Here is a 21,488-nt window from a genome sequence, read left to right on the forward strand (position 1 = left end):
TATATACATTAGTGTTGTATATCGGACTGGTTAACAACATTGCAAATATGTAAAATGTTGAAACATGATTAATCTTAAAGTTTAAAGTGCTAGGAAATCAAACACCCCCAGTGTATAGTAAAACTCGGATTCTTACAGTATTATTGCTAATGCAACAAAAGGCAAGCGGAGAAAAGAGAACAGCTGAGAATCACCTGATGCTCTTCCACACGTCGAACCCGTCCAGGGGCTTGGTCCCGTTGGTGGAGCCCCCGGCCAGCCCCACCAGAGTGGGCAGCCAGTCCGAGATGTGGATGAGCTCCCTGCTGACCACGCCGCTCTGCTTCAGTAAAGGGCTGGTGACGAAGCCCACCCCTCGCACTCCTCCTTCCCACAGGGACCACTTCCTGCCCCGCAGCGGCCAGTTATTCCCTCCGGACAGCGTCTGCCCTCCGTTATCTGTCAGGGAAGAGGTAACCTGGCTTTTTAAAATGCATCCTTCAGTGCAACCAGCCAATGTTCTACTCTGTGCGGTAGTTAAATGGTTAAACCCGAACTGGATAATGTGTATATAGGTTGACCAGAGCCAGAACATTTTAGATCATTAAAATAGGACCAATGTAATGAAAACATCCAACAGTGCACAGGACTGAAATAAGTATACCAGTCAACAAGAGTTCTAATAAAACAAGTGCTTGTGTGAGTGATGGTTTACAACAGACACTACATTCAGTGCTTTCTCACCTCATGCTGGCTTGCATTTGTCTATATAAAGACTATTTTTGCCAAGTGTAATAATTTGTCTTAGAGAGTAGAGCACCTCAGAATGGACTTGGTGAAGTAGTTCTGACCATTTATTATAAGATGAAACTGCAGAGTGTACAGGGAGGCTGTGAGGTGAAACTGCAGAGTGTACAGGGAGGCTGTGAGGTGAAACTGCAGAGTGTACAGGAAGACTGTGAGGTGAAACTGCAGAGTGTACAGGGAGGCTGTGAGGTGAAACTGCAGTGTACAGGAAGACTGTGAGGTAAAATTGCAGAGTGTACAGGGAGGCTGTGAGGTGAAACTGCAGAGTGTACAGGGAGGCTGTGAGGTGAAACTGCAGAGTGTACAGGGAGGCTGTATATCATGAGACATGTGAAGTCATGATGTGCATTCTGGACACCAGATCCACTCACATCCACACTGACCACAATATCAGTCCTGTAGGAGGAAAACAGCAGCACCGTATTATAGCTGTCATGTACAGTTACATTCTTTTAGGATGTCTTTCTAGATTTAAGAACGTCCAGATGCCTATTAACTCCTTAAAGAGCAGCTTGGTTTGGGGATGAAGTATCAGAGTTCTCTTAACGCATTCATGTTTAATGATGTTTAGATTCACTTTGTTTATCTCTCTGTTTCAATCCTCTCATTCTGGTGACTTTACTGTAGGTCACAGGTAAAAATAAACAGCTTCCAGAACCATGCGCTGTTTCTAAAAACAAAACAGCAGCGGCCGACTTACACAAACAGAGCCTCTCCCCTTGAGGTGCTGCATAACCAATGGGCACAGAACCAATTCCAAACTAAAGGTCACAGCTTCACTAATGCAGCTTTAGTGTCAGCTTAAAACACCCGTATTCCTCTCATGAACAATCAACTTTAAACGGTGATGCTTAAAAAGGCAGTGGTGTTAGTTACAGTCTTACGGTGCAGTACTGGTAGCATTCCACTCTGTTGGAAGTCAGTGGAAATGGGAAGCATCCAGTCTAGGGTGGGATTGACAAATGGCTTGTGATCTATACAAAGCAAAACTTTTTGCATACAACTTATACATGCAAGCAATTCTTTAATGGTCAATAACATCTTTAAAGAGACCTCTGCTTAGGTCCAAATATAATGATAGGGATGCCATTTTAATATTACTGTGTGATACTAGTACTTAAGATGCATTGCATTTTAAATTTCTCTCTCAGATATGACTCAAATATGAGCAGTGAACAGATCTGAATTGTGTGTTGCTTACAGCAGTGTGATATTTGCTACATTACTATCAGCATGCATAACACTGCTCAGTGTACTTTATGGAACTCTGCTTGAAATAAAAGAGGCTCTCCTTGAGTAATACTGGCATTAAATAAATACTGGGTAGGTGCTCCCCAGCCTGTCCTCCTCCTTCAGGATTAAAGATTGTTTTTTTTAATGCAGATAGATTGCGGTATGGACTAACAGTGTAGTGTCTGGGCTAGTGTTAGATTTTCTTGGGTGGTCTTACAGTTGTTTTGCTATGAAAGACCTCACACTGTGAGGATCAGCAGAGAAGACAAGATGACAGAACACACTGCTTCAAGTCAAGGTACCTCCTAGCAAATCAAGGAATGCCATCTTAGTTAGTTATTACAACCTTTCCCATTCTCAGACATTACATTTGAGCTGTATGAAAGCCCCCAGCCTGAAAATAACATTACATAAAAGCAAATGTTGTTTTCATTTTGTTCCACATCTTTGGCTTAAAGGGAAAAAGGGATGTATCTTTACAGTGTCCAGAGGTAAAACAATATGGCACTGAATGGGTCTGCTGAACACCACTCGTGAGGGAATCATAGAATACAGTTGTGTACCATTTAAATATGTTGTCTGTGTCACTGATATGACCAGAGGTTAACCCCTGAAGGTGCACAAGGAACTGAGCGGTTTTTCAAACGGTTTCTTCTAAAAATACATTTGAGAGTGACTCAAGTATCACGAGGAGGAAACTGACAATTTGGATGACCAGATCCAACCTGTCAGTATTTTGTAAACCCTGTTTCGTGCACCGCATTGTAAAAAAAATAAGAAAGTTAGCATAATTTTATATGTCCCTTATATGTCCCTTGTACCTTAAATGGTAAAAATGGTTCTAACTAATGCAATTATTCCAGAAATCCTCCATTCACTATGTAAGTCACACATTAAAAAATAGCTGGTAGTTTAAAGAAAGATCTGATGGCATACCTTACTGCTGTGAAGTTTTTAACTTCTTTTGTCATTTCAGCTGGAGAGTGAAATTGTCCACACCCCTTCAACATGCCTTTCCTGTCATTAACCAATAAGCTGCTTTCCCATAATGACTGACATGGTTTGCAGCCAGTGAGCTAGTGACACACTACTGAAAGTAAGGTATGCAAGCTGTATTATGGTACCAGGTGTTAGCTGTTTACTGGACAGCACTGATAATGTAACTTCACTAAGAAAATCAAAGACCACACCTGTGCCCCACACATCAGGACAATGACTCACAAGGTACTGTCTCTATCACAGGAACTTAAAAAGCTCAATATATCAGCCATGTTAGGCCAGCGCTCAATGTCACCGGCACCAACACATTTAGGATGCTGGGCCATGTTTTCAAAGCGCTTCCTCTGGTCTTTAATTAACTCCTACTTTTTGAAAGGAGAAAAAATAAATCATGTACATATTACACCATGAGAAACAAACACCTTCGCAATGCTGAAGAGAACTTCAATCAATCTTTATTTTACATAGCGCCTTTCATAATGGACCACCATCACACAGCACTTTAAACTTGGATTATATCGCTTAGTTGTTTGGGTCTAGTTTAAAAAAATGCAACAGGCATTTCACCTCGTTCACAAAATAGGAGTGAATTACAGACTGGGGGAAATGTTTTGAAAATACGGCCCATAAAGTCCTTCATTAGGCTGAAGTTTCCCAAGAAAGCAGGAGCTGTATTTCTAGCAGTAATACAGCAATCCTGTTATCACTGCACCGTCTGTTTCTTTCACACATTGTTCCGAAGCACTGCCATGCTCGTCTTTCCCAGGAGATCCCTCCTGGCACAGTAATACAGCAATCCTGTTATCACTGCACCATCCGTTTCTTTCACACATTGTTCCGAAGCACTGCCATGCTCGTCTTTCCCAGGAGATCCCTCCCGGCATGGCTGTGCCTGACATGCATTTCAATTCTCAAGCATTAAACACAATCTCCAAAGCAAGAACGACAGCAAGGAAAATATGGTAATGGACCAGCGATCACTTAAACATTTATTCTTTGTCACAATGGATTTTAGCTTCAGCAGTCACGGGCCACTCCATGGGCTTCAATATGTTTCAGCATGTTGCTTTACACTCCTGTGAACTGTAGAGACATGCTTTTAAATCCTGGTGGGAGATTTAAAGCAATACCGGTCGGTACAAACTGTACTGAACAGCTTTCTTTTCATGTCGTGTCTTTTTTTTCTGCTGCATCTTTTCATTTTTCACATCACAGCGATTCTTGTTATGCTAAAACCATTTCCACCTATTCATAATGAACAATCTCCTGCTGCTACAAATTTCTTTCAAGATACCAGTCTAGACTGCTGGTGTCAGAGCACAGAACTAGAAACTAATGGATTCCGACTTTGAGTCCCAGCTCAACCACTGTGCAATCCTTATAGGGGAATGTGGCATGACAGTTGAGAGAGGCTTGGCTTATACAGTTTTATCACCAAATATTTTATGACCTATATTGTCATTCTGGCTGATGTGACAGTTGCATTAGAGTGGTGTATATAGTAAACATTATAAAGGTGCTATGTTATCAAAATTAAAATAAATTGTTCACAGTTGACTGAATTAAAAACGTCTTTGATCTGATTCAATCTTAATATGTTTAGGTGCTGCGCAGCCCAACCAACTAGAATATTCTGGCATTCAGGTGCAGTCCGTAAAAATTGTTACAATTCAATTCTTAAGAAGCACGTGGAGTTTTTGATTGCAAATGCGCACCCTTGTAAAACTGTGTTGGGTTCTTTGTACTTTTTATGGCCCTTTTGTTCTTGGACACGAACTGCAGTTTTCAGGAAGATATAGAAGTCTTCCGGGCAGGCTCAGTATGCAAACAGGGGTTCAGACTGCCCCAATCCTGCTCTACTGCAGTACTGTAAATCAGCCCCAACTCAACAGCAAAACAGAGTTAGGATTATCTTCAGATAAATAAAAAGTGCTTGATTTCTAGGCACCAAAAAAGGTTATGCAAAAAACATCAAATCTAGCCTCTTGGGCAATAAATAAATAAATAAAATAAAAAATATGATGTATTTTTTCAATTTTACATTTACTTTGGTTTCTTAAGAACAGCCCCATTATACCAGTTTGCTCCTCACTGAAAGCACATATCATATTGAGCTACAGTATAATAGACTTATAGTATAATAGCGAAGGACCATTCTTATTACAATAACAGATCATTAGTAAATTCAAATGTTCTTGTCAAACAAATGGGACTTATGATGCCTTCAGTTGTTTAAGATGAAAACGGGAAGGTTAAGGAGTTAAAGGTCCCGTTACTGACAGTTACTTTTCTTGGCCACTTGCAAACTTGGATGTCCATAAAGCTAACAGCAGTACTGTAGCCCTGGCAAACAGAGGTCTGTGCGACTGCTGAGTTATACAAAACCAGGGAAGGGGTGAATTGAGGGGTGAAATTAAAGCAAGGATACAGACATAGTGTTGAAATATTGGCATTGCTAGGCATCAACAGAGAAATAGCAAGTACGTTTAAAGGTTAAAAGATCTCGTATCAGGGTCTTTAAATACCCACTCAGACTGCTACTGTAGGTCTCTCTCTTTTTGTATTTTCAGTGCCTGTGTACAGCAGTTGACTTGTTTAAACTAAAGCAATACGTAGCTCTTCGATTCTTCTAAAGGAAATTTAAAAGGTTCATATCGAAAACAAAGATCTGCATCCAGGGTTATGTATTGCTTGTTATTTCATACAATAATAAAAGTGATATGTAACTGATTGAAATTGCTTTTATATGAAATCTCCATGGGTACCCTGAACACACTACATATAGTGTGAAAGGTTGCATTTATGTGTTCCATGTAGAACTGTAAATACACCACTAGAGGGCATCAGTATGTAGAAACAGTCAGTCCTCTGCTGTGTGTAGCCTTGGCTCTATGAGACCTCTTGTGGGGAAAAAGTGTTTTTTCTTTACTAAAAATGATTATTTGAAAATACACCCACCCTCGTTATATCGCCCCTCGCTAAACTGCGGATTTGGATATATCGCGGTCCTGGAGTTGGCTCGCAATTTTTACTGTCTAACTGCGTATGCCTTAGCTGCAATATTCAAAACACAGGCACTTACAATTACTGTTCGTTTTATTTCGTACTGCACATCACAAACAACAATATACAAAACAATTAAAAACAAAGCACTCATATCGTACTGTTATCATATACACACGTACAGCACAATAACACAAAGCAAATTAAATATCTACTTGCTGAAGCGGTTTTTATTTGAGCCAACAAGGTGTTCAGTTGTGGCAGCAATGCACTAGCAAGTCACAAGACAGTGACGTCAGCTCCCTAGCAACAAGCCTGTGTTGGAAGTGGATTCGGGTTTGGCATTGAGAAAGGATAGGAAAACTCATGAAGTTAATTGGAGACTGAAGTTGATGAGAAGCAGTTACCCTCCGCTGTACGAATTAAATCTGTGTGCTGCTTTTTTATACGAAAGATGAGAAAAAGCGGGTTGCGTAGAGGACTTATATTGGACCCTGACACCCCCGATAAACGAGTGGGTGGTGTATTTATAAAGGTAAAATTATTATTATTATTATTTTAATTGAATTTGTGTCACCTGCCTGGAATTAACAGGCAGTTATTTAAACAGGACACAATTCTAACTCACACATGGAGTACTAACTAAGCTTTTCTTCACACGCAGACAAAAAGGTTTACGCGCTACCTTGAAAACCACACCGGTCTCTTCACAGTGAGAGCCTCTCTCTTCACACAGACTGGAGACTGCCTAGAACAACTTTGTGTCCTGTTCAAATACCTGTACCTACATACGGTATACACATTTTAAAATCAAACCCACAAGCCGTTTACAAGTTAATAGAGACACAAGCTTTCATACAAACAAACATCTATCAAATAAAACACATAAAAGCAGCATGCGTGCTACAGGCTTGCGCACATAGTTAACTGCACAAAGAAACCCATGTCCATGTGCACACAACAGCAGCAGCGTTACACTTGAGTTATATGCCAAGTCACTTCCAATACTAGGACTGCTGGAGAGGACAAGTACAGTGCTTGTACTGGTTGCATCGTCTCTGTTGGTTATTCTTTAAGATATGTTTATGTGCTTCCTGTACTGTATAGTACAGTACCAGCGGTAAACTTGGAACCAGCAGATTCTGCTGAAAAAATAAACATGTATTTATTTAAACTTAACCTTCAGCTGGTCCTTACTTTCACAAAGTAAGGGTGGCAGGGTGTGGTAATTCATATAAAATATATAATGGTTAATTACAAACAAGAACCAATCCAAAATGCACCCCTGCTTGGTGAAGTTATACGCTATCATAATTGCTTCGATATGCTTAATGTTTTATTGTGCCATTTAGATTTTATGGGTCCATTTCTTTTGCTTTTAACATACACTAATGGATTTAGGACATGGCATAAAAAAAACGATTTGAATTTATTTTAAAACTCTACGACAGCTTGCCAAACAGCTTGGAGCAGGTTATGCACAGTTTGATGTGAGGAATTGGCCTTCGCACTGGAAACTGTTTCTGAATGCCCAAGACATCATTCTTCTCTTTGCTGTGACAAAACGCATTAGGATATTGTATGTATTTGGATTAAATGTGCCTCCCCCTCCCCTGAGGTTTGGTGCTTTCGAGTCCAATGCTCACGAGGGACAAGAGCTCTGGCAACAGCCAGACTCGGTGCCAGCAGACAAAATAAGGGCTTCCCCTCACAGCACCGCTCCTTCCTGACCTGAACACAGTCCTTGTGTACTTTCAGGAGTTAAGAACTATTCGGACACCACGAGGTGAAGCGGGTTCAATTCATTCCTAAATGTATCTAAAGGGAATATATCTATAATACTAATAACATCTTTTCTGGGGACATTGTGGTTTGTGTGTGTCCCAAGTGCCACTTCCTTCCCTTGCTATGATTCAGCAAAGACAACCACTGTGCTGTTAACAACCCCACACTTGTGGAAGAAAATGTTACTGCTGTAATATGAAGGCTTACACACAGCTTCTGAGGCAAAGCCACTGTAACCCTTTCATGCATGAAATACTGAAATAACCGGACAAAACAATAGTGTTGGGATACAAATATATTCTTCTTTACATTTTTTTATTCCATTGCTTCATATGGTGAAAAAATGTCATCCTCATATGAGGCATCTTCCGCATGTCCCCATATAAACTATCTGTTCCCATGAGGTCGCCATGCATGAAAGGGTTAAAACTACTGAACTAATGAACTGAAATAGAGTTTAATCTGCTGTAAGATATACAACACAATAAAGTATTATTTCATTGTAAAGCATCACACTGCACTTAAAAAAAAACAAAAAAGAAATGAGAAAATTCATATAAATACAAATGGAATACATGCTATTCCAATGGTGTTCAACTCATTATGAATCTGTGGACATTTAAAAAACAAATAACTCCAACACAGATGAATTTTGCATTTAATCGAATTCGTGCAAAATCTACCCTGACAAACAGATGTCAGCTGTAGCAATGACACTGCACCCCTTTGGGTTTCACCATTGCGTTCATAATGCTGCAGCAGGATACGGTTAAACTGAACTGCAACACCAACTTGTGTAGCAAGACTAGGTTTCATAAACCCAAAGGGTGCTGGTCCTCAGCAACAGGTAGGTCACTTTTAGCACTGAGTCCATTGGGTTGAATTAAAGAAGGGGAGGCCCAGTCGTCTCTCCAGCGACCCTCCCTTTCTGTGGGTCATGTTAACCTTCCTCGTTACTGGGCAAAGCCTGCATGTGGAGGAAATGTAGAGTGCCTGGCGACGATGAAGGCCTCACGCTGGTGTGACTGCAGTATGTGTGGTCTAATTTCAAAACCGCATTACACATCACTGCACAAAACCTTAGCAACATGCTGAACTGCGCTTGGAAGATCCGGGATTACTGTGCTTCAAGACAATTGAGTTTGAAGGTACAGCTGCACCTCCTATAGATTGGAGGACCTTTTCACAAGCTAAACAAACAGTTTTCCCTCTGTTTAGCTGTGACACTCTCTCCAGACACAAAGCAGCTTAAGTTGCCAGCATCCTGTGAAAATATCCCTGCTGTTACTCCACACACACACACACACACACACACGCACACACACACACACTCTAACCCAGTACTGAGTGTGTAGATTTAAGCAATTGTTTTATAACTTGATTGCACAACCTTCTCTTGGAAACCTACTTTTGATATTCAAATCTTACAGCATTGTTTTTGTTTTTTACTGTACAGATACATGAGGCACCCAGCTGTCCTGTGGGCTACATTGTCTTTATGTACCCTTTCAATTACTGTTCCAGCAGTATCATAATGAATAGGCACTCAATTCAGTTAATAGTTATTAACAGTAGTCAACATTGCATATTGGCCCACAGGTTGAGAACTACTGTTATACTTCATTTACTTCAGTGTGAATACACTAATGGGACTGGAGAAGTGCTATGTTTGGTCATGCAATAGCTGCATGAGAGAATGTTAAAGAGCTTCAGTTTCATGTTTCAGTGGTGTTTGTCCAGCGTCCCAACAGTAAAACATAATGCAAAAAACAAGCTAGAGGAAAATGACACAGCACCTGCTGGGACTCTTGTCACATACTGTATAACACTTGTGCAACGGTGTTATCTGAACGAGCAACCGCTCCATGCTTCCCCTCACAGCCCCTCAACTCGTCCAGTGCATGACTACAAAGCATTTGAAGTTACTCACCGCCAACACTAAAGGGGAAGTCTCATTTGTGCTTTTTAAGATCTGTATAAACATCTACAGTACATATATTGTGCATTACCTGTAGAGAAGACCAGCACAGTGTTGTCCCAGAGCCCACTGGTGTGCAGAGCCTCAGTGATGTTGCCCACAGCCTGGTCCATCGCAGACACCATGCCAGCGTAGTGCCTCCTGTTCTCATCTTGGATGAAGCGGTACTGCTCCAGGTAGCGCTCGGGCACCTGCAGGGGGGCGTGGACAGCCTGCAGCGCCACGTACAGGAACAGGGGCTGCACGTGGACAAGCCACAGTAAGGAAGGGCCTGAGTTCTTAGTCATTTCATTTTGGTAAAACGGTACTGGGTAATCTCATTAAAACCATATCTCATTTATGGGAGGCATTAGCACAGGGGTGGCCAGCTTCTTTAAGGTCTTTAAGTGCAATGTGCACCAAAGTTAAACTAAGAGCAACAGAACAAGATCATTCAATGCCAGTCTGCCTTTGGGTGCTAAACTAATGTTAGCAATCCAATCAGGGAGCATAAATCAAATATACACTGTCTTACAGTGTAGTGTATGGGAATTGCGTTTAACTACCACTAAACGCTTTTCCATTTAATAATATTTCAATGAAACTCGGAAATGGAAACTACTAAACATGTCCAGCACATTATTAAACCGATTTGTTGTTACTTGCCTACTTTATTTCAGTACATTCTGTATTGCTCACTGGGAATCACTGTTTTACCAGTGTTGAGTTCAATTGCACAGTATCAGCAGATTTACCTTGTGAGGGTCGTGCTTGGCTATGAGTTCTGTGGCTCTCTCAGTGAAGACGTGTGTTGAGTACATGCCTGTAAATCCCGTGGCCACTTCCTCTCCATCTCTGAAGTCTAAAGCACAGCGGGTCACATTGAGGGGAGTGATGAATGCGCAGCGATGGTGAGAGAAGTAATCCTCACTTCCGGTTAGGTAACCTGCAATCAGAGACCAAGAGCTGTCAACAGCCGAGCGAGGAACAGGCTCCTTGAAAGATGCTCTGCTGATAAAGCCTGGTGCTTTCAGCCAACACCACGCTGGCCTGCAAACCAGGAGATCCCACTTTCATTCTTAGTCACTCTGTTAGGGATGGTGGCTCTTCAGTGATACTACTTCCCAGCTACAGCGTGAGGATTAGAAAAAGCTGCATGAGTTTTTTATGAATAAAACTGAGTTTGAAAATCAGAAAACTGTTATACTGTTTAAAAAAAACAGCAGTCGACAACAAGTTCATTAACATTTGATTCATTTAAAAATAACAACTTTTTAAAAGCTCATGAGGTAAAGCTTTGTGAGGCTGTAGCCTTATTACCAAAGTAGGTGTCGAATCCTCTGCGGGTGGGAAGGCAGTGTTTCTTGTACATGCCCAGGTGCCACTTGCCCACCATGTGTGTGGAGTAGCCAGCCTCCTTGAGCAGCTCAGGTAGCAGCTTCTCGTCCAGGGGAACGCAGTACGGCTGACAGGGCCAGATGATCTGATGCTGCATGCCTGTGTGGATCTGTCAGTGAAGAGAGGGCAAGTCTGCAGGCAGCAGGAAAGGTGTTCGCTGACCAGTCAGGCTGCGAGCTCTGCATATCTTAAATCAGTGACTGTTTCATCAACATTCCTGTACATTTCATCCAGTGCACAGACGTCATCCCGTGCACAGAGCATAAGGCACAACACACACGCTTAAAAACAGAACCAATACAGTGCTGCTTTTTGTAATTTTACTTTAGAGGTTTGTTATATAAATTACAAGAGTTGTAGGACTACATGAATAAAATATGTGTGTACTTAATGTCAAAACAGTGTACAGAAACAGTAAATATTAAATACAGTATTGGAGCGATCCGTGCAATTATGTTTTGTACTGTGTTCCTACGGTGTTTTGGCGTACTGTAATTCCCGCTGTATTGTGTTCCCTTCTGCTCTGTAGTTCCCGCCGTTTGCTTGTATAACCCTCACTGTGTCTGTGTAAATGTAACCTGTGTGGCGTGTGGTGCTGTCTATGTCTCCCCTATAATTGGCTGTTGTTTTTCTGTGCCCATTGGTCCTGGTGTGCGGCTGAGGACCAATGGGATGTGTTTAAAACTCTGGCACCCGATTAACATAAAGGGGCGGAGCTATGATATAAAAGAGTGCTGCGCCGCCAATCATGGTTGTTGTTGCTGTCCTGATTTGGTTGTGTGCAGAATGTCAGAGCGGTGGTGGGCTACAGCAGGGTGCTAGAGACTAGCGTTCCAAAATAAAAGATTTGGAACTGATTTCAGCGTGTTGTCGCCCTTCTTCTCTGTCTGCCTGCGCACAACGCTAGAGTATGTAGAAAAATATTTATTAGCCTTACCTTGTACATGCTGTATACATATTTTAGCAAGTTAGAAGGTTAGTGTTAGCATTTCCGTTTCCCATACGCCCCCATATAAAGACTAGAAGAGAGTTGTTTTTATCCATCCCCATAGGTCGCCATGCATGAAAGGGTTAAAGTTTTTCTGCCAGGGTTCCGATTGACCACCCTCTGCTTATTACATCATTTTCCTTTTTATCATAATTATAGGGTGGCTTTTACTAGAATACTTTAAGGGAAAGCTGAAGTGTAGTAATCATCAAGGTGTTGGGTCATCACAAGACTGGACTGGACAACCAGCATTATTTATTTATGTATGTATTTATTTATGGCTTTGTTAAAAATGTTGCTGTGCATTTTTAATGACCTTACTCTGTCTTTTTGTGCAAAGTAACTGCATGCCACTACACTGGTTAGCAAAGAGTAAACTCGAAGGACGCTGAGCACGCATCTAATCACATGACTACAGCTGCGCTGTTCTGCACTAACGATTGAACCGTACAGTACAGCTCGAACTGTTCAGTGAAACGCAGCCCATCCGAGACCCACTTTACGTTAACAAAGGGATAACACAATATCAGGTAACAGTGTAGTTCTAGTTTTATTTACCTGCGTTTATTCAGATTTGTATTCAGTTTTATGCTTTGCACGTTTGCAAATGTAAATCTATGCAGCACCGGAGCATGAACCTTTAACTAACATACAGCAGACAGGTAGCGTAGTTTGATTCTTACCTGGTACCTGCCTGTCATGAGTTGGCTTCGGGACGGTGTACACAGCGGCTGGACGTAGTAGTTGTCCAAACGGACACCTTGAGCGGACAGTTTGTCCAGATTCGGAGTTTTAATTTCTGATCCGTGAAAACCCACATCGTTCCACCCGTAGTCGTCTGCCAAAATAAACACCAAATGAGGCGGCTGTGGTGTACCTTCTTTTGATACGACAAGCACACAACAGTACAGTAAATGAATCGCTAGCACCGTGAGTTTAGTTTCTCTGGAAGTTTGCATGCTGCTTTCGAGACGTGGTCTTCCTGAACTAAAACTGAACAAGGAAATCGCTGCGTCCCCACTGCCTCACTCTTAAAGAGACAGGCGTACGCAAACACTACCGGAGTAGGCACGTACAAAATACTAGCCTAGTAGTACTGTCCAAAAACATTGAACATTCCTATAATATAGGCTGTGAGCTCCGCAGTATAATATAGTGTTTTGCAACGTAAATGACTGCCGTGATGGGAGCAGGAGGCTTCTAAGGCTTTAAAGGCACAACGGAGCTCCTACAAAACTGGGATGTAAATTAGGTCTGCCTTCTGATCAAGTTGAATGCAAAAAAAGGCTTAACTACAATATGGTAACAAATAATGAAAAAAATCTTTGCTACAGCTGGTTCAGTGCAGAAACTCTGAGAGTCTCTGTGTGTAAATTACTCTTGCTCTTATTGTATTACTTGTATTGTAACGCTTGAAATGTTTTTGCTTACGATTGTAAGTCGCCCTGGATAAGGGCGTCTGCTAAGAAACAAATAATAATAATAATAATAATAATAAATATGTTTTTTTTTTTGTTTTGTTTTTAATTTTTTATATTTACGTTTAATATCTGGTGGTTTCCAAGACAACCTTGAATATTGGTCATCATGACAATTTGAATCTGTTTCCATGGTGACCAAGAGCATCTTTTTCCACTGCAATAAACACAATCAAGAAAATAAAGGGCAGGTGATGTCAAAAGAAGGAAATGCAATTTTAAAAGTAGGTATTGTAGGTAATGCTCAGCCGGTTGGTATAGTCAGAGTTTAGGAGAGAGAGAGAGAGAGCAATAGGTGACTGTGGGAGATTGAAATAAAACAAAATCAAGTACATGCATAGTGTATGGAATAGTGGGGAAACTAAAATTTAAAAGAAACGTCATTGTTAATCAGAACCAGTTTCATAGAACCAGTTTCATGTACTATGTGCTTTAGTAGCTTTTACAGATATAAAGGTCCATTAATAGATGTCTCAGTTGTGAGTATGTGACATGCATTCAGCAGATGTATTTTAATGCAGTCATTTTTTCTTCAAAACTGAAAAATATTGGAGAGCTGACTTACTGACCACACTTTGAGAATTTATAGGAAACTGAAATGAGGTGCAGCAGCAGCAGCAGCTTCGAGTGAGAAGTTGGATCTCCAGCACATCACTGCCCCATAACCAATCATCTTACCCGTCAGGAGCTGAGGTAGGAAACTAGTGCTGCTTCGCTACCTCATCACAGGGTAGCACGGGTTAGAGCTCTTCTAGTGTAGAAGCTGTTGCACTGGTTAGAGCTCTTCTAGTGTAGAAGCTGTTGCACTGGTTAGAGCTCTTTTAGTGTAGAAGCTGTTGCACTGGTTAGAGCTCTTCTAGTGTAGAAGCTGTTGCACTGGTTAGAACTCTTCTAGTGTAGAAGCTGTTGTACTGGTTAGAGCTCTTCTAATGTAGAAGCTGTTGCACTGGTTAGAGCTCTTCTAATGTAGAGGCTGTTGTACTGGTTAGAGCTGTTCTAGTGTAGAAGCTGTTGCACTGGTTAGAGCTCCTCTAGTGTAGAAGCTGTTGCACTGGTTAGAGCTCTCCTAGTGTATAAGCTGTTGTACTGGTTAGAGCTCCTCTAATGTAGAAGCTGTTGCACTGGTTAGAGCTCTTCTAGTGGAGAAGTTGTTGCACTGGTTAGAGCTCTTCTAGTGTATAAGCTGTTGCACTGGTTAGAGCTCTTCTAGTGTAGAAGCTGTTGTACTGGTTAGAGCTGTTCTAGTGTAGAAGCTGTTGCACTGGTTAGAGCTCCTCTAGTGTAGAAGCTGTTGCACTGTTTAGAGCTCTCCTAGTGTATAAGCTGTTGTACTGGTTAGAGCTCCTCTAATGTAGAAGCTGTTGCACTGGTTAGAGCTCTTCTAGTGGAGAAGTTGTTGCACTGGTTAGAGCTCTTCTAGTGTATAAGCTGTTGCACTGGTTAGAGCTCTTCTAGTGTAGAAGCTGTTGTACTGGTTCGAGGTAGTGTAGAAGCTGTTGTACACTTCACTGATATGAGTTCCATTCCCTGTGAGGAGGCTCACTGTAACAAAGCACTCTTTTAGACTTGGCACTTCTTCCAAGTCCTGTACAAACTAAAGACCTGAAGATATTATTTTGCATCACTCAGTTAAAATGTCACATACATTTTCAATTCATCCACACATTGAACACTAAATTCTGTCCAGCTTTCTGCCTTCATGGTGAAACACACACACACACACACACACACACACACACTTAACTTCATTTATCTTTGCAGCATCATCAATCTGTCCTGGAACCCTTTTTATGTAACACTCATGTTTTGTTCCTCTACAAAAATGGTTCTTTCTATACCGGTAGCTGATTTCAAGGAAAGCAAACTTTTTATTTTCATTGCATAACTTACAACAAATAGGGTCCACTTTTTAATACTGTTTTTAAAAATGCAATGCATCTTAATTATACAGTTAATTACATTCATGTGTGCTTACTTCACTATGCAAAACAATGGCTCTTAATGTGTTTCCTTCCCTCACTGAAGGTGTGTATTTACAGTTCAGGTCCTGACAATTGAAGGTGTACAACCAGCTTCTGACGACTCTTCCCAGATTCTCATCACTAGCTATGCAGTGAGTGGCACTACAGACACGGAGCAAAGTTAGCACAAGGACCACTGCAGTGCTAGCTTTGTATAAATAAAAAATTTAAAAAAAACTATTGTTACCAATCCCTGACTCACAGTAAGATTTTACTCATTGTAAAAATATTATTTTTCCATCTTTCCAATCCTGTGGACTCCCAGTGTGTAATATCATCCCTTGTGCTTTTTGTTTAAAAGATGCTTCCTTTAAAAAGCGTTCCCAGTTTCCAGGCTGGTGTAAACACATTGTTCCTTGTTGTTTTCTTTGATAGACTCGTTCAGCCTGGAGACACCTAGTCTTCCCTCTCACTTGGTGGCCTTGCTCTTTTTCTGCAGGCGGGTTCTTGTGGGCTCTGTGAGTATCAGTGGCTCTTGTGTAATAGTTGCTTCGTAGTTTTTGCCCAGAAGCTCAACCTCTAGCTTCTGGCCTATTGTATTGAGCTCTGTGGGGACGTAGGCAAAGGCCACACTCTGCTGACTGGAGTAGCTGTAGGCTCCAGAAGTCGTGTTACCAACAACCTGAAACGAGATGGACATTAAAGTTAAAATATATACATACATATATATATATATATATATATATACACACACACACACACACACACACACACACACACAAACAAAACAGCATCTTGGGGTTCAAAATGATTATTAGATTGTAAGTAAACTAAATTATGTATGTGTTCCTGTGTGAACAAATATAACAAGATTACTTTATTGACTCCAATAATCAAAAGTCACACTGTTGCAGCATAAATTATTATCATTTGACTCAATTACCTAATCAGTGTCTAATCTCTTAGGGAGCATTGGACACGACGCTGGCGTGTGTTTGTCGAGGATCTTGAATGCTTCAAAAGCATTCTCAAATGCCTGTCTTGTATATCTTACCTAAATGTGTGTGTGCAGCTAAACCTTGTTTTTGCCAGCTTAGTTTCTATTTGTGTCAGCTGTGTTCCAACCCAGGCCAATTCCCACACCCCACTCAGTTCTAGGCTCTTTATCTTGAGTAGCAAACATCTTCCCTCGACTGTTTACCTTGCAGCTGTGCTGAGCTACAGTGTTCTCAAGGACGACCTTTTAAACCCAACCACTGATGTCACAGTGCCCCAAATTCAGTTAAAAAAAGAAACCCTGACCTTGCCATTGTGCCACACAGTTTCGTTCCCCTCTGGATCAACGTCATCGGTTTGCATGGTGAGGTAGGCCAGCTTGCGAGACAACCCCTTTGCCTTGATATCCAGCAACGCCTGCTTCCCGATGAAATCTGCAGGCTGAGAAGAGGAACCCGCTAATGAGCTTGAGGGACTGTCTGCCCTGTGGACCAGCAGCCTTCATACTGCCACCCGAATGTGAACACATTTAAATTCATATAGTGTTTAACAGGGAAACATAATCAATTAAAAATAAACTAAGGAAATGGTTTTTAAAATAGAAAGAAAGGTAACCTGAGAAAGTACATCAGATTTGTGTGGATTAAAGTATTGAAACACCAAGGTCTTTGCCTGTTTCAAACAAAAACAGTTCATGAAACATTACCCAAGCGGTGACCCAATTTAAAACAGCCTCCCCTACATTAACAAAATAAAGAGATTAGCTGCAGCCTGTGAATGTTCTCTGGGAAAAAGCAACACTGCATACCAGGTACAAGCTACGAGTCACAGGGCAGAAGACTCTTAACGTTTGTTCATTATTTTTAATTTCTTTACCTACAGTTAAAACAAGAACCAAAACACTGCTTTAGTAAAAATAAAACTGGCATAACTTGCATAATGTAAATATCCTGCGTCTCCCAATGTTCTTATGATAATAATTCATCACTTAGCACTATAATGATTCATAGGGAGGTTCACATTACATTTTCAAGCTCAGCACTAGGCCATGCTTTATTGAATGATGAGATCAATGCTAATATGGTTTGACGACAGATTAGTGCACAACGAAACAGGAAACCACGGCAATGTTAAATAGCGAAAGTGGACAGGTTTCGAATGGTGAAATGTACTGTAATCGATTTAGACTATTGTGCATAGCTGTCTCAGTTTATCAAGTAGGGATGGGGAAAGTGGTTTGGAAAAAGAACATGCACAACAATTGGCTGTGCTTCTCCACTCCCAAACCACACCCAATCTGAATTTTCTGTCCTTCAATGAACTTCCCTGCCACTCCCCACTATTCTTAATGGTGCTTGACTTCAGGGAGTTAGTACTGGGAAGTCTGAGGGAACTTAAGAGTCTGTTTCAGTACTATGCTGCTGGGAAGTTAAGAGTCTGTTTCAGTACTATGCTGCTGGGAAGTTAAGAGTCTGTTTCTGTACTATGCTGCTGGGAAGTTAAGAGTCTGTTTCGGTACTGCGCTGCAGGGAAGTTAGTTTGATCGACTTGCCCACAATGCTGTAAAGATGCTTGATTTAAAGCCTTGTTTTTCATTCCCTTAAAGATCTTACTTACTTTGAAACTGCTATTGACAGACCTGGCCCGTGTTACACTGATGTGGACTGTATCAGAATCCCCTCACGCACTGTCAAATCAATTGCCAGTGCGCATCCATGGTACACACACACATGTATTCATTATTCTGTATCTGGCTCGGAGGAATTTCAAGTGAAGTGGTTAAAATTAAAATGTCTTTTGAACCACTGTTCCCCTGAACTGCTCATTTTTAAGAATGTGACAACCAGATGTTATTCTCAAAGTGTTTAGCTGACTCAAAACCATCAGCAAATAATATATCAAATAGTGTTGTGTTGTGTTTTTAAACAGAAGCGAAACTTATAACTATGCCTAAATCGCTTCTATATGGGCAGCTTAGTTTTGAAATGTCGGGAGAAAGATCCCATAGCGCCATCTAGTGGCGGAAAATAGGAATAGCACAAAAAGATCAAAAGACTAAAAACCAAAGAAAAAATGTGAATGGAGCCTGTTGAGTAGAAACAGTAACTCAAGAAAAAGTAGTAATTAAATATTATATTATATATCCCTAAATTATATCCCTAAAGTCGAGTAAATGTCTTATCAAAAAGAGAATATTCAGCTTTTGAAAACGTCACACTGTCTCTGCACTGAATCACAACCTAGCCTCACAAATCTTTGATCAGAATCTTGGGGATATGTTGTGTCTTTTCCCAACATGCACCTGGATGTTTACAGAAGCTGGTCTATTTCTCAGTGCCCTGAATGATCTGCTGGACGGGAGTCTTGTGGTTTCACAGCTTTTAACTGATACAGCCAAGGTTATGGGATTCTCTGCCACAGTTCTTACTGTACGTTCAGGAAACTTTTCAAAAGACCAAAGATTTCTTCAGCAGGGCATTTACTTAGTAGACGACTTATAACCCAAGCCTCCCAATCCTCTGTGGTACCCTATTTAACTTGATGAAGTAGTCTAACCCAAGTCTCCCAATCCTCTGTGGTACCTTGTTTAACTTGATGAAGTAGTCTAACCTAAGCCTCCCAATCCTCTGTGGTACCTTATTTAACTTGATGAAGCAGTCTAACCTAAGCCTCCCAATCCTCTGTGGTGGTACCTTGTTTAACTTGATGAAGTAGTCTAACCTAAGTCTCCCAATCCTCTGTGGTGGTACCTTGTTTAACTTGATGAAGTAGTCTAACCCAAGCCTCCCAATCCTCTGTGGTACCTTGTTTAACTTGATGAAGTAGTCTAAACCGGCCTCCAGTGGGTTTGTGTCACAGTTCATCTATAAAAACAAACCAACAAACACAGAAACATTCAGAAAGCCACCAGCATCAACGTCACTACCAGACTATAGTTAGCCACATTCTCAAAGCTGTTTACTCCAAATTGTGCATTGTTTTTGGAATGAAAACGCAATTCTAATGCAAATAATAAAACAACTTAAAACTAAATTAATGAAACATCTGAGCTGTTTACTTGTAGAATGGTACGTTTCTAAAAAAACATGCTTTGATAATCTGGCATTATGGGTTCATGTTATCAGAACTCCAACCAAACCTTTTTTCAGAAAGGAAAATGAACCAGTTTTAAAGTTCTTCTGTATTTGTTCCTTTCCTTTTAGAATATAAAATGTGCTCATGACTATTGTAAGCAGCTTTGGGAATGCAGCCCATGGTGAAATACTTGGTAAAGTAGATGTGTGTATTCCTGACCTCCGCTCCCCATGCTCTGAAACCCTTCTCCATGCGCAGCGAGTTCATGGCATACGCTCCGAAGCTGTCAATCCCCTCCTCCTGCCCCGCCTCCATGATGGCTTGGTAAAGTGAGGCGGTGTGCTGCCGTTTGTGGTACATCTCCCAGCCAAGTTCCCCTGACACACAAACCAAACCACACCACAGCATTAGAATGGGACGTATACGCACAGTGATGGTTCAAAGCTGCCAGTAAACCGACACTGTGCCTAAATCACACGATGTGGACTGATAATTAAAAGAGGTTCAAAGTATATGTGCCAGGTATTGCCAAGCCCACCGGTGTATGATATCCTGATTGCAGTCACAGGAATGTCGGCGAGTGTGACGGATCGGCAGTGCAGGAATCTGAAGGCGGAGTCGCTCAGATCCTCGTCTGTCAGCTTCTGGAGGACCTTGCGAGCGTTCGGCCCAGCCACGCCCAGCACTCCCATGTCATCGGTCACGTTTGTGATCTCCACACTGTACCTGCCTTCCACAGCCTCCTGCTCAATCCACCTGGGTCACACACAAAATCAGCTTGCAGACTGCATGGGCTCCAGCAATTACTGTGCAATATACACTGCAGGCACTAGGTTGCGACATGAGCTCAGAGCTGCTTTTTGTGATGACACTGGTATTGAAGAGGTTTTTATTATTTACCTGGTGGAAGTTGTTTTGTGTTTCTTCTAAAAAACACTTAATATAATCATTATTTTTGTTATTCAGAGTCACATTCCATACCCCTTTAAAATACATTTTATGTCATTTAAAGAAACTGGGGCTATATGCCTCCTGTGTGTATTAACAGCTCAGAATGAATGTCACTGATCACCAGCCCATCCAGTTTCTAAAAAGCCCTACATGTTTGCAATTACATCACTGTATAGAGTCATTGTCACTGCATGCTACTGCATGCACACCTCACTGAAACAGCTGTATGAAATGCAATGCAGACTATACAGCAGGAACAAGAGTACATTTACCTTAGGTCATGGAGCTCTGACCCTGAACCCGTGACCAGCATGAACTCCCCCGGAGACAGCTGGGTCACAGTGACCTCCGCGTACACACGGCCTCTGGGTGTCAGCATGTGGCTGATGTTCGTTACACCTACCTGCAATGAAAACACAATCTGCTTCACTAAAGAGTAGAGTGCTCTTTCCCCTACTGACTACCACCTGAGGAATGCTGAGAACATTCTGTGCATGTCACCAAATAGCAATTCCATCCTGTTTATGGGTCATTCACCCACACAGACCAATACATTCAGCCACATAGACAAATACATCCAGATACTCAGACTGATCCAAGTCTAATGTACTATGGCTATATTAAGTGCTGTCTAATGCTTGGTTTCCTTGCATTATGATCTAGTTGTAAAATGCCTATGATGAACAAGGTGCACCTTTGGAATAACATTGGCAAAGAGGCGTTCCAGCAGCTTTGTGGAGTCCTTTCCTCTGACGATGAACTTCCCGAAGGGGGTCAGATCCATCACTCCCACCTTCTCCATCACCAGCTTGCACTCCCGTCCCACCGGCTCAAACCAGTTTGTACGCCGGAAGCTGGGTCTACCCATGAGGAAAGAC

General features: G+C 41.5%; 2 protein-coding genes across 3 annotated transcripts in view; both read right to left on the reverse strand.

The window, feature by feature from the left end:
- LOC117403499 (arylsulfatase B-like) overlaps positions 1 to 13,237 on the reverse strand; it is a 35,575-nt gene extending 22,338 nt beyond the window's left edge. Inside the window, exons 1-5 of the mRNA XM_058995111.1 lie at positions 12,833 to 13,237; positions 11,084 to 11,270; positions 10,519 to 10,709; positions 9,816 to 10,023; positions 195 to 438 (exon numbers count right to left, since the gene is read on the reverse strand). Of these exons, the coding sequence (XP_058851094.1) occupies positions 195 to 438; positions 9,816 to 10,023; positions 10,519 to 10,709; positions 11,084 to 11,270; positions 12,833 to 13,108 (1,106 nt within the window). The 5' untranslated portion in view covers positions 13,109 to 13,237. The remainder of the gene's footprint in view (positions 1 to 194; positions 439 to 9,815; positions 10,024 to 10,518; positions 10,710 to 11,083; positions 11,271 to 12,832) is intronic.
- Positions 13,238 to 15,472: 2,235 nt separating this feature from the next.
- The window catches only part of LOC117403612 (dimethylglycine dehydrogenase, mitochondrial-like), a 31,734-nt gene continuing 25,718 nt past the window's right edge, over positions 15,473 to 21,488 (reverse strand). The window contains exons 10-16 of one of the 2 annotated variants that reach the window (XM_058994959.1): positions 21,305 to 21,470; positions 20,883 to 21,013; positions 20,198 to 20,415; positions 19,879 to 20,036; positions 19,335 to 19,448; positions 16,891 to 17,025; positions 15,473 to 16,270 (exon numbers count right to left, since the gene is read on the reverse strand). In XM_058994959.1, coding sequence (XP_058850942.1) covers positions 16,058 to 16,270; positions 16,891 to 17,025; positions 19,335 to 19,448; positions 19,879 to 20,036; positions 20,198 to 20,415; positions 20,883 to 21,013; positions 21,305 to 21,470 — 1,135 coding nt within the window. In that variant the 3' untranslated portion in view covers positions 15,473 to 16,057. The remainder of the gene's footprint in view (positions 16,271 to 16,890; positions 17,026 to 19,334; positions 19,449 to 19,878; positions 20,037 to 20,197; positions 20,416 to 20,882; positions 21,014 to 21,304; positions 21,471 to 21,488) is intronic. The other variant, XM_058995016.1, reaches the window with a different exon arrangement.

The sequence above is a fragment of the Acipenser ruthenus genome, chromosome 1, assembly GCF_902713425.1.
Source record: "Acipenser ruthenus chromosome 1, fAciRut3.2 maternal haplotype, whole genome shotgun sequence".
Lineage (NCBI taxonomy): Eukaryota > Metazoa > Chordata > Actinopteri > Acipenseriformes > Acipenseridae > Acipenser > Acipenser ruthenus.